At 42.1% G+C, this 13,659-nt stretch overlaps 1 protein-coding gene across 3 annotated transcripts in view; it reads right to left on the bottom strand.

Moving 5' to 3' along the window:
• Positions 1-756: 756 nt before the first annotated feature.
• Positions 757-13,659, bottom strand: part of LOC310843293 (uncharacterized protein) — a 38,803-nt gene continuing 25,900 nt past the window's right edge. The window contains exons 2-6 of one of the 3 annotated variants that reach the window (XM_083736389.1): positions 12,082-12,574; positions 11,804-11,885; positions 11,437-11,519; positions 9,972-10,098; positions 757-3,217 (exon numbers count right to left, since the gene is read on the bottom strand). In XM_083736389.1, the coding sequence (XP_083592515.1) occupies positions 1,236-3,217; positions 9,972-10,098; positions 11,437-11,519; positions 11,804-11,885; positions 12,082-12,483 (2,676 nt within the window). In that variant the 5' untranslated portion in view covers positions 12,484-12,574 and the 3' untranslated portion in view covers positions 757-1,235. The remainder of the gene's footprint in view (positions 3,218-9,971; positions 10,099-11,436; positions 11,520-11,803; positions 11,886-12,081; positions 12,575-13,659) is intronic. The other 2 variants (XM_083736387.1, XM_083736388.1) reach the window with 2 other exon arrangements.

Genomic DNA, 13,659 nt, shown 5'->3' on the forward strand with positions numbered 1-13,659 from the left:
GGTTTTGCCGACCTTTGTATGGATTCTTTGATGGGAAGTTAGTTTGCTGCTCTGATTGAAGCTCTTTCCACATTCCACACGCTGATAGAGATTCTCCCCTGTATGAATTCTTTGATGGAAAGTGATACTGTGACTGTGACTGAAGCTCTTTCCACATTCAAAGCACTGATAGGATTTTCCCCTGTATGATTTTTTTTAAAAAATATTTTTTATTAAACAATTTCAGCATAACAATTTATCCACCCTCATAATCAATTACATTATTTCCCCCCTTCCCCCCAACCCTCCCTCTCCCACCCACCATGGACTTCCCTCAGCTCCCCTCCCTCATTTATTTGCATATATTGTTTTCTGCATGTTATAAATTTGTACATATCCTTGCCTTATCTATCATGTGTTCAACTAATAAATTTATGGATGTTTATTCAAAACCTGCCAAGGACTCCAGTTTATTTTGATGTCTTTTTAGATAGTTTGTAAAAGGTTCCCATTCTTCCTTGAAGTCACAGTTGTCCTTTTCAAACAGTTTATATGTCCATTTAGGCAATTCCGCATAGGTCATCAATTTTTCTTGCCACTGTTCTTTCATTGGGATTTCCTCATTCTTCCATCCTTCTGCAAACAAGACTCTCGCCACTGTTTTAGCATACATAAATAAATTCTTTCTTTTCCTTGGCAGGTCTTGTCCTCCAATCCCTAACAAGAATACTTCTGGGGTTTTTAACATATGTCAATTTGAACATTTTTTTCAATTCATTATATATAATTTCCCACAATTTTTAAACTTCTCTACATTCCCACCACATGTGATTATAAGTCCCTTCTTTTTCTTTATATTTCCAACATATATCTGACCCAGTTTTATACATTTTTGCTATCAGTACTGGTGTAATATACGAACTATACATCATTTTCATATAGTTTTCTTTCAAAAGAATACATCATTTTCATATAGTTTTCTTTCAAATCTACTTTCCACAATTTTTCCCCGTCCTCAAATTGTATGTTATGTCCTACATCTGGTGCCCATTTGATCATGACCATTTTTTTCCTCCTCATCTTTTGTTTCCTGTTCTAGCAAAATATTATACACTTTCTTCAGCTGCTTCACTTCTTCTATAACTACCTTTTGAAATCTAGAAAATGTATAACTAAATGCTTTCTTATTATCTTCCTCGAACATTCCATGTAATTGTTTGTAGTGTAACCAACTCTGCAAATAATCTTTTATTTCCTCATAGTCTTTTAATTTCCATTTCCCTTCTTGATTCTTCAGCTAATCTCTGTATGTATGCCACATCCCTTTCTCTCTCTCCTGTATGAATTCTTTGATGGGAAGTGAGAGAGGAACTCTTAATGAAGCTCTTTCCACATTCCACACACTGATAGGGTTTCTCCCCTGTATGAGTTCTTTGATGGAAAGTGAGAGTGGAGCGCTGACTGAAGCTCTTTCCACATTCCACACACTGATATGGTTTCTCCCCTGTATGAATTCTCTGATGCTTAGTGAGATCGGAGCTTTTTCTGAAGCTCTTTCCGCATTCCCCACACTGATAGGGTTTCTCCCCTGTATGAATTCTTTGATGGGAAGTGAGAGAGGAGCTATCAGTGAAGCTCTTTCCACATTCCACACACTGATAGGGTTTCTCCCCTGTATGAATTCTTTGATGGAAAGTAAGAGAGGAGCTCTGACTGAAGCTCTTTCCACATTCCATACACTGATAGGGTTTCTCCCCTGTATGAATTCTTTGATGGGAAGTGAGAGAGGAGCTATCAGTGAACCTCTTTCCACATTGCACGCACTGATAGGGTTTCTCCCCTGTATGAATTCTTTGATGGAAAGCGAGACTGTGGCTGTAAATGAAGCTCTTTCCACATTCCCCACACTGATAGGGTTTCTCCCCTGTATGAACTTTTTGATGGGAAGTGAGTTTGGAACTATCAGTGAAACTCTTTCCACATTCCATGCACTGATAGGGTTTCTCACCTTTATGAATTCTCTGATGCTTAGTGAGATCGGAGCTTTTTCTGAAGCTCTTTCCACATTCCCCACACTGATAGGGTTTCTCCCCTGTATGAATTCTTTGGTGGGAAGTGAGAGAGGAGCTATCAGTGAAGCTCTTTCCACATTCCACACACTGATAGGGTTTCTCCCCTGTATGAATTCTTTGATGGAAAGTGAGAGAGGAGCTCTGATTGAAGCTCTTTCCACATTCCACACACTGATAGGGTTTCTCCCCTGTATGAATTCTCTGATGCTTGGTGAGATCAGAGCTCATCCTGAAGCTCTTTCCACATTCCCCACACTGATAGGGTTTCTCCCCTGTATGAATTCTTTGATGGGAAGTGAGAGAGGAGTTATGAGTGTAGCTCTTTCCACATTCCCCACACTGATAGGGTTTCTCCCCTGTATGAATTCTGTGATGGGAAGTGAGGGAGGAGCTATCTGTAAAGCTCTTTCCACATTCCATGCACTGATAGGGTTTCTCCCCTTTGTGAATTCTTTGATGGGAAGTGAGATGGGCACTCTGACTGAAGCTCTTTCCACATTCCACACACTGATAGGGTTTCTCCCCTGTATGAATTCTTTGATGGGAAGTGAGATCGGAGCTCTTCCTAAAGCTCTTTCCACATTGCACACACTGATAGGGTTTCTCCCCTGTATGAATTTTTTGATGGAAAATGAGACTGTGGCTGTAACTGAAGCTCTTTCCACATTCCACACACTGATAGGGTTTCTCCCCTGTATGAACTCTTTGATGGGAAGTGAATTTGGAACTATCAGTGAAGCTTTTTCCACAATCCACACACTTATAGGGTTTCTCCCCTGTATGAATTCTTTGATGAGAAATGAGATGGGAGCTCTGACTGAAGCTCTTTCCACATTCCACACACTGATAGGGTTTCTCCCCTGTATGAATTCTTTGATGGGTGGTGAGATCGGAGCTCCTCCTGAATCTCTTTCCACATTCCACACACTGATAGGGCTTCTCCCCTGTATGAATTATTTGATCGGAAGTGAGATTGGAACTCTGACGGAAGCTCTTTCCACATTCCATGCACTGATAGAGTTTCTTTCCAATGAAATTTTGTTCATGGGAAGTGGAATGGGAGCTCTGACTGCAGTTTTTTCCACACTCCAAATTTTTATGTGGCTTCTCCTCCCTGGGGATTTTGTCGTGGTCACCTTTGTTCTCGATTTCCAATTCATCACAATCTGCAATGGAAACAAAAAGGGATTAGAGCCTCAGGAACAAATGGAGAAGAACTGAAGATCATTGGGTGTGTGTTCATTACCTGTGTTGTTTGTTTATTATAAGATTCTGATGAGTTGTTGAATGTTGCTTTATTTGATATACAGTAGTGGTCAAAATTGTGGAAGGCTTTTAGAAAAAAGTGTATTTCAGAGGTTTGATGGCTCAAAACACCACTTCTTTTGGAGTAATATCATAAAATTATATATCAATGGAATGATAATTTAATCAAGAAAGCAATCCAACAAAGTTTCTTCAATTACCTGTATTTTATCAAACGTTATAGCCAAATAACCAGAAAAAGGAGGCACCACTTGCTTAGGTTGACAATTTCAGTGTGTTATGTGATTGCTATCAAGTTAGTTGGTTTTTTGTGTTCTTTCATTTAGTGAGGTTGTAAAACAATTAATCCGTTCCGTGAGGCTCTTCGTATAGCGGTTTTTTCGTCTTGCGAAGCAAGCCCATTGACAGCGTAGCGGATTAGCGCTATTAGCGCCTTTTAGCGATCAGCTGTTAAGTGGCTTATCAGCGGATCAGCTGATAAGCAGCTTAGCGGCTTAGGAAAAGGCTGAAAAAAGGGGGGGAACCCGCAGGAACTCGCAAGACATTTTCGTCTTGCGAAGCAAGCCCATAGGGAAATTCGTTTTGTGAAGCGCCTCCAAAACGGAAAACCCTTTCATCTAGCGGGTTTTCCGTCTTGCGAGGCGTTCGTCTTGTGGGGCACCACTGTACTATTAAGTGAACAAGGCTATAGTTATGAAGAAATTAGATGAAAGATTAGGAAAAACTTAACCAAAGCTGGCCTTTCTATATTTTTGAAGAGGTATAAGGAGACTCAGTCACTACAAAATCAGACTGGTTAAGGCAGGAAAAGGTCACAAAGGCAATTGGGTGTATACAAGATGACATGGCGCAATGTAATGTGAAGTTAAGTGCAAGGACTGGTCAAAATGTTAGAATTATAAGGAAAAAGCCATTGTTATCTCTCAAGCAAAGGTTGAAAAGATTAAACCCATGTTATCTGGACAGTGGAACAATGGGACAGTGTTATTTGGAGCGATGAGACCCAAATCTCCTTGCTTGGTAGTGATGGCATGAAACATGCAAGGAGGAGAATCAGAGAACATTTACATCCTACTTGCATTACACCGACCGTGAAACACCCGGAAACAGTAGATCCTTGACTTACGTACGGCTCTACTTTTGTACCATTCCAGTTATGACCTTCAGTAGGCACTTCGACTTATGAACTTTCCTCTAGAGACAGAGGTCTTGCCAGCAGCCCGGAGCTCGCCCGGCCAGCTGCAGGGCAGCGATGGAACCTTTGCCACCGGGGAGAGGCCTTCAGTTTACTGGCCCTCTCCCTGCCAGCTGCAGAGCAGTGCTGAGGCCTCTGCTGCTGGGGAGAGGGCCCCCATCCCACCCTTGAATCTGTGGAAGAGGTGCTGCCTGCAAGAGGCATAGCAGGGCGCACTCCAGCCCCAAACCCTGCCCAGGAACCAGCCTGAGGAAATCTAGAGAAGAACCTGGCCTGCCAAGAAAAAGGCATGACCCTGGCCAAAGTGAATCAGCTCTTTACTGACCCTTGCTCTACCACCAGCTTGTGGCCAGATAAGCCACCCATCCACAGTGCGCGTAAGGGGGAAAAACGTTAATTTTTTCCATCAACAATACTGTCTTATTTATTTTATTGTACAGTACATTGATTATTGCCTTCATTTTATGGATCTATGGTCTTGTTAGAGAGTAAACTCCATGTTAAATTGCTGTTTTGGGGGTGTTATTCATCATCTAGAATGGATCAATTCACTTTTCCATTACTTTCTATGGAAAAGGGTGCCTCTACTTATGTACGTTTCTGGTTATGACCGGACCTCCGGAACGGATTATGGTTGTAAGTAAAGCTTCCACTGTAGTGTGATGACCTGGGGTTGTATGACAGCAAAAGGTGTGGGCAGAATTTGAATCATTAATGGGAATATTGAGCCCAAACTGAAGCGTTCCACAAGTGATCTTTTCCCAGATACTGAAGCATTTCTATATATATTTATACAAATCTTTCTTTCTTTCTTTCTTTCTTTCTTTCTTTCTTTCTTTCTTTCCTATTTCAACAGGATTCAGTTCCATGTCGTTGCTGTGTGCAAAAGGTGCTTTAAAGAAAATCCTATTGCACTGCTGGAATGGCTTGGGAATAGCCCAAACATTAACCCAATCAGAAATCTATGGAAGCAACTGTGACATTCGTATGGAGTCCCCAGTCATCTCACGGACTATTGACCCATACACCAATAATCCGCTGCCACCAACCAGTTGGCCAGTTAAAGCAAAATGGAATCCAGCATACATGGGAATTTCCAGAAGGAATTTCATTCTATTACAAAGACAAGAGGTTCAAACTAAGTAGCCTTCAGGATCTGGAAAAATTCTCCAGAAGATATGATAAAGAGTTGGGAAAAGTAGAGAAGGTAAGAGCAGGACGGGACCAGTCTGAAGAGGAGAAAAGGAGAGGGGAAGAAGAGGAAGAGGAAGAAGAGGAGAAAGAAGAAGAGGGAGAAGAGGAAGAAAAGGATAATAATAACAACAAGGACCCCCAAGTTTGATTTGGACTTGATAGAAGACTTGAACAAACCAGAAAAAGGGTCTGCAAAATACTTTCATGGAATGTGAATGGACTTAAAAATAAAAATAAAAGGAACAAAATCAAACATGTCTTGATTAAACAGAATTTAGATATAACCTGTTTACAGGAAACACATGTCAGAAGGAAACATAAGAGGGTTTTAAGTAATAAAAGATTGGGGAGAGACTTTATTGCCTCAGACACAAACAAAAAAAGAGGGGTTGTATTGTATATAATGGAGAAATATGACCCAAAATTAATTTATAAAGATGAGGAGGGGAAAGTGCTGATAATGCAAATTACGTTCCAGGGGGGAAAGATAATCATTGTGGGAATCTATTCACCTAATGACAAAAAAGCCGACTTTTATTCGAAGCTCAATGAAACATTATCAGAATTTTTGGATCAGAGAGTGATAGTAATGGGGGATTTCAACGGTGTGGTTATTCCAGATTTGGATAGATCAACAAAAAGGTGAGACACAATTGAAGGTAAACTACTAAAAACATATTTTGATATATCAGACACTATGGGGCTAACAGATATTTGGAGACTTAGAAATCCCACAACAAAACAGTTCACATTCATTCAGATCCAAATCAAAGCTTTGGTAGAAAAAAATACATTTGGACTTGTAAAGAATTGGTGCCAAGAATTTCCAAAATTGAGATTCTCCCAAGGACATTATCAGAACATAATTCGTTACATTTGGAGTTAAAAGGAAAAGACCCTTCATCATTCAGATGGAGGATGAATGAAAGTTTATTCAATGACCAAAAGATAGTAAATTAGGCAAAAGAGACAAATACAGAATAAGTGGAATTTAAACAAAGGAACACCCATTGAAACAGTATGGGATGCACGCAAAGCAGTAATGAGAGGATTCCTGATCCAAAAGAACAGTTTTCAGAAAAGAGGAAGGGAGAAGAAGAAAGAAGAAATCCTGTCCCATCTCATGGAGAATGAGAGACTGCTGAAATAAAACCAAAAGTTGAGCTATAAGACAAAATATTAAATTGTAGCAGACTCAGTTCTCTATGTTGGTGAGTCAGGATGTAGAGTGGAAAACAAAAACAATGAGACAAAGGAATTTTGAATCCGCCAACAAAACTGGAAAGTTCTTGGCATGGCAATTAAAGGCAAGACAAAAACAAAAGACAATTTGTAAGATAAGAGAGGCAGAAAAGATAATTGAAGACCCCAAAGAAATTAGAAAGACCTTTCTGAAATTTTATAAAAATTTGTATAAGAAAGAGAAAGAAGATGGTAAGAAAACAGAAAATTATATACAAAGCCATCAATTACAGCAGATCCCCCCAGGAGAAAAGGAACAATTAAACCAGATAATTACAGAACAAGAAATTGAGAAGGCGATAAAGAGAATGAAGATAGGCAAAGCTCCAGGCCCTGACGGCATTCCGGCAAAATATTATAAGACACTATGTGGACCATTATTACCTGTGCTGTGTGAGGTTATGAATAACATTTTGAAGGAAGGGAAAATTCCAAATACCTGGAAAGAGGCGTAAATCACTTTAATCCCAAAGAAAGATGCAGATGGTTTGAGTGTTAAAAATTATAGACCTATTTCCTTATTGAACAATGACTATAAATTATTTGTGGATGTGCTGGCCGACAGATTAAAAAAACTTTTAAAGGAACTAATACATAAAGATCAAGCTGATGCGGAGAAAACATTTGATAATGTTTCATGGCGGTTTATGAAAGAAAACCTAAAAACAATGGGAATAGAAGAAATGTTTTTGAAAGGTATTGAGGCTATATACTCAGAGGAAAAAGCCAAACTTATTATAAATAATAATTTGTCTGACAACTTTGAAATATCTAAAGGTACCAGACAGGGGTTTCCTTTGTCGCTCCTGTTGTTTATTACACTTTTGGAAGTATTAAACAAGAATTTGAGAGAAGTGTCAGAAATCAGAGGTATTAAGGTGGGATCGAAAGAGTTTAAAGTAAAAACGTTTGCTGATGATTTAGTTTTAACATTAGAAGACCCAAAAACAGTGTACAAAAAGCCCTAGAGAAGCCGAGGATCAAAATAAAAATATTGATAGATAAAAATGAAAGAGGTGGATTTGCCTTACCAGGTATGAATCTCTATTATGAAGCGTCCTGTCTCATATGGTTAAAGGAATGGATAACATTGGAAAATATGGACCTATTGGATTTAGAAGGTCATGACAACAGGTACGGGTGGCACTCGTACCTGTGGTATGATAAGGTAAAAGTTCATAAAGGTTTTTTAAACCATGTGATCAGAAGGTCAATTTATTAAGTATGGGAAAGAAAAAAAAATTTATTGCAAAGGAAAACCCCACAGTGGATATCACCAATAGAGGTACTGACAGTTAAAAAAGTAAATATGAGGAAATTATTAGAAAAATGGAACAAGGGTTAAAACGTAAACCATATGATCAAACGGAGGCATGTTTACAGGTTGGTTGCAATACCATCAGGTGAATGATATATTGAGTGAGGATAAAAGGAAAGCTGGGTTTAAGGATAAAAAATCAAGATTTCAATTAGAATTAGTGGAAGGCAGAGGTAGAATACTATCTAGGATATATGACTTGTTATTAGAATGGTTTACAAAAGTTGAAGAGGTGAAAGAAGGAATGATAAAATGGGATATAGATTTTAGGCATACTATTGAACTGGATGCATGGCTAAAATTATGGAACGAAAGTATGAAATTCACGGCGTGTACAGCTTTAAAAGAAAATTTAATGAAGATGATATATAGGGGGCATTTGACACCAGTAAAATTGGCGAAAATGTATAGGATGAGGGATAAGAAATGCTGGAAATGTAAAAAGGTGGATGGAGACTTCTATCATATGTGGTGGGCTTGTGATAAAGTCAAGAATTTTTGGGAGTTGATCTATAATGAACTTAAGAAAGTACTTAACTATACCTTTCCTAAAAAACTAGAGGCTTTTTTGTTGGGTTTGATGGGGAAGGAGGCTAAGAAAACAGACCAAAGGCTATTTATGTATGCCACAGCTGCGGCAAGGAATATATTGGCCTAAAACTGGAAATTACAATAAGTTCCCACCATTGTGGAGTAGCAGACAAAAATGATGAACTACACGGAATTAGCCAAACTGACTGGCAGGATTCAGGATCAGGACGATCAGAGATTTCAGGAAAATTGGAGTAAATGTACTGTGTACTTAAAGGATAATTGTAAAATTAAACTCCTACAATGTATAAGACAGATACAAGGTTAGAAATTAAAATACGCGACTGGAGAAAATAAGGGATACCTGCTGAGTGGAAGGAGGGAAGTCGCAAGCTTGGCAGAGCTAAAAGTATATATGTGATTTAATGTATTGTAAAATGACTGTGTAAAGAAAACAATAAAAATTGATTGGTAAAAAAAATAAAACAAAGTTAATGTTCTTTTTATATGGGATCAGATTATAATTATTTATGTTTCATGTTTATATATATGTTGGAAGGCGCCCAGAATGGCTGGAGGAACCCAGCCAGATGGGCAGGGTAGAAATAAAAATATATTATTACTACAGTGGTACCTCGATTTAAGAACAGTCCTCTTCTGGAAAATTTTAAGTTTCTTCTTATTGTTGTTGTTGTTGTTGTTGTTATTATTATTAAGTTTGTAAACCGAGGTACCACTGTATTATCATCATCATCATCATCATCATCACCACTGCTACTTCTACCTGAAATTCAATAAGTCTAGCTCTTCTTCTCTGGGATGAATTTTGTTTGGCCCAGTCATGGCATCCCCTCCATCTCCAATGTCAGTCGTCTCTTTGGTCAATCCAAGACTGACAGGAGCAAGAACAGAAAACCTGAAGCTACTTATCTTTCTGAAGGTGACATTGAATATGGCCTGGGCAGTTCAGACCAGCCCAATCATGGTAGAAAAAGGAATAATCTGAGGAAGATTGTTCAAAGGAAAAACTGTAAGTTACTCTTTATTGTGGGGGTGTTAGGTTCCCAGGTGTTATAGGGGCCACTATTGAGCTCTGTGAAAATATATGAGGTTGGTCCATAGAGGTATTTTTTCAATTTCCAGGCAGATAGGACGACCACACAGGGAGCCTTACCAAGAGAGGCCACGATCCCACAATTCTCCTCCATGACGTCCTTATGCAGAGCTCTCTGGTCAGGATCCAGCAACGCCCACTCCTCATCCGTGAAACGAACAGCGACATCTTCAAAGCACACTGGACCCTAAAAGAAAAAGGGAAAAGTCCTCCTCTGATGTCAGGGAAGAGTTAGAAGTTCCCAGTTTCTCAGAGGGAGAAAGCATTCACCAAGGGGGGGAGGAGAGCAGTGAATCTAATAGAAGAGAACAGGAGGAACAACAGGGAGGGGCCGGCTGTTCCCAGGAAAGGCAAGGGTTGAGTTCTAGCTCAGATTCAGAGGAGGGGAGATACAAGCCAGCTCTAGCCAGGAGGTTAGAAAAAAGAATGGGAAAGCGAAGGGAAGGGCGCGTTCGACATTTTGAGGGTGGCTGGTCACGGAGAAGCAGAGCTCAGAAGGTATCTGAAAGAAGGGACTCTGAGGAATAATATTTAAGAACCGTTTATAAGATTGTTTTGTTAATACGCAATAAAAAGTTATAGAAGAACAAGAAGCGTTCGTGTGGTGATCTAAAGAGGACAACGACCAGGCCTGACATCTGAGACAGTAGAAATATGATCTGCTACACAACGTTCTGTTGTTTCCTTCCTGTTAATTGCGGTGTTGTTTCAATAGGATTGCTTTGCTGCACATTTTAATTATGGGTGCTTATTTTATTCTGCGTTTTAATTATGGGTATTCGTCTTTGTGCAAATAGGTGGTACTCCACATGTGGTTTTCAAATCATTCTGCCTTCGCAAGCGTTCCAGTTTCCCCGATGGAAGGATCCACTTTCTCCTCTACTCATGAGCTGTTCTGGGAAGGTTCCCTCCCAAAGCCCTAGAGCCAAATTCAAGGGGTTCATGGGGGCATGGAGAGGGGGAGGAATGGGGGGGCTGGTTAGTTGAACCCAGGCCACTATTTGATGTCATTTGTCCACTGCTTAGAAACCAATTTTTGCATTCAGTTATCAATCTAGAAATAAAATAAGCCTCTTTTGGATGGCCATCTGTCTTGGATGATCTAGCAGAGATTCCTGCATTGCAGGGGGGTCTCCTGGCTCTGAGAGACAAGCAGGGAGGGTGGCTTCTGGCAGAAGGAGAGGGAGCCACCAGTGGCTCCTCCTCCTCCTGACTCACCTCTGCCTCTCGACCTTCCTCTCCCACTCGCCTCCTTCCTCTTCTGCCTCTGATTCTGCACTGCATTCTGCCACAGAGTCTCCCAGCTCACTAAGCCCTGTTTCCCCTTTAGCTTCTGACACTTCCCAGGCTTCTCCCTCTTCTCCCTCTGACCGCTCACCTTCCTCCACCTCCACTCCTTCGGCTCTGAGCCATCTTCCCTTCCTGGTTCCCTGGCTGCTTCCTCCCACCATTCCTCTGTGCCCAACCAGTCCATGACATTGCTCCATCCCTCGGCCTCTGGCCCCACAAGGCAGCTTCCCCTGACCTGATCTGGTTCCACAGCTGCTGCTTCCCTTCTGCCTCCATGAAAAGGCGGATCAGGAGGTCTTGCTGGCATCATTCTGTCACCTGCAAAAGAAAAAAGGTAAGCAGGATGCCAGAAGTGCCTGCTTCTCTCACAAGTGAAACAGGGCATCTCTAACTGCAGGTGGGCCTTTGAGAAAGCCTTACCTGCTGAGAGCATTTAGACGTTTGTCCCCATTTAATATGTTTGTTGTGCAGAAATTTATCTCCCCTCCTCTGGATTATTGTTCACAACTGTCTCCCCCCAAAACAAGATGAAAAGAACCCTCAGATGTGTTGTAAAACCAACAGAATGAGACCAAACGGAGAAAAACCACCTTCCTCCTTACCCAGGGGCCTCTCTCTGGTGTCCAACGGAGGCCTCTCTGCCTCACAGGAATCCAGGTTCATTTCTGCAAAGAGATCCTTTCCCTGAGAAAGAAACAAGGATTCAAAACAGAGAATGGGGAGAAATACTAGAAAGAGAATGACAAAGACTTGAAGGGTGTGAGATCTCATTCCATGGATGCTTTCCAAGAAAAAGGATGGGCCATCAGCAGACCATTATGGGATGTTCTCTGTCCTGTTTGGAGCCCCTTGGGAGTATCCAGAGGAATGTCTCTCTCACCTGCTTTCTCTCCTCTGCCTGACTCAGGAGGAAACCTTCGGCCAGGGCCACCGCCTGGGAACTGGTCTCCGCTCCACAGTCCCTCACCCAGCTCTCCATCTCCGGGGGAAGGACAGCCAGGAACTGCTCCAAGATCACCAAGTCCAGCATCTCAGCTTTCGTGTGCCTTTCTGGCTTCAGCCACTGGTGGCAAAAGTGGTAGAGTTGGCTGCAAACCTCTCGGGGTCCTTTGGCCTCCTGGCAGCAGAACTGCCTCACCTGCTGGCTCTGCACCTCTGAGCGGAGGGTGTCCTCCTCACCCAGGATCTTCTGCACAGAGTTTTCCCAGAATCCCCCACTGCTCCCAGTTTGGCTACCATGGCCTCTTCCTGTTCCAGGGCCAGCCGAGTCTTGCTCATCCATCTGTGCTCTCAGGAAGCCTTTGAGAGATCAGAAGGAACCCTTTGGTCTTCTGCCAAGTTCGGTCCGTCTAAATGAGAAGCTCTAGCAAATCCTACAAAGCAAATACATTGTTCTGTTACAGAATCTGTAGGACAGGGGGGGAAATGGGCTGGACTTCACCGCATCCCATACCATGAGCTATCTTTTTGAAAAGGAGGAGGAGAAGAAGAAATAAGTCTCTAGCCTTCAAGCAATGCAAAATGTGGAGGCAACTGAAGGGATTTCTGTGAGATTAATCATCCTGGTTTCTACTTCCGGCCCATCAATGCATGAAGTCAGAAGTGACTGACAAGGGAGTCATTCGTATCTTGTGAAAAATGGATGCTTGGCTCTAGTGGGGGTCCTCACCTGGGGGTCCTCAGGAGTTGCTCCCCCCCGACTCCCCTCCTTCTGTCTTCTTTTCTTGCACTTGGACTCTCTGCCGCTCTCCAGACAGACCCCTGGGGTGGGGTCCTTTTTCTTTACTCTGAGGGCCAGATATGTTTCTGGCCAACCCCCTGAGGGCCAAGTGGGCGGGGCCAAAGACACCTCCCTTTAAATATAAGCGGGAAATTTTTTATTCTTATATTATTATTATTATTATTATTATTATTATTATTATTATTATTAACACACACACAGCCACTGATGCCAAGGTCCCTGGAGGCTCAGTGAGTAGCAGCGCCCATTTCCGGCTGGTTTTCCAGCAACAATCCCTTTGGGAGAGAGAGGATGTGGTCCTGGGATGCCCTGCTCTGGGTGCGAGGGGATTGCTGCAGTGGCCTCCGTGGGGAGCTGCCCTGGGAGACACTGGGAAACTGGTCCCCAATGCAGCAGCCAGGCTATGGCCTGGGATCCCTCTCTTTATTCCTGTCCTTTCTCTCCCACCTTTTTTTTTGGGGGGGGGCTAGTCCACCTCTTTGTCCAGCTTTGCAAAACCGTTTGCACATGTTTCCTCTGTTGTGCAATGAGGCTGAGCGATGTCACACAGAGTTAAAGTCCCAGGGACTCCTTTGTTTAAAGAAGGGAGATTTTGTGGGAGTCAGGGATCCTCTGATCTGCAGGAAGGAGAGCGTGGCAGACCTGGCCCCTCCCTGGCAGGACCCTCTCCTCCTCCCTGACTTGGGGTCCCCCCCCCTGCAGGAGCACATCTGCCCC

Source organism: Podarcis gaigeae (genome assembly GCF_964106915.1).
Source record: "Podarcis gaigeae genome assembly, chromosome: 4".
NCBI lineage: Eukaryota > Metazoa > Chordata > Lepidosauria > Squamata > Lacertidae > Podarcis > Podarcis gaigeae.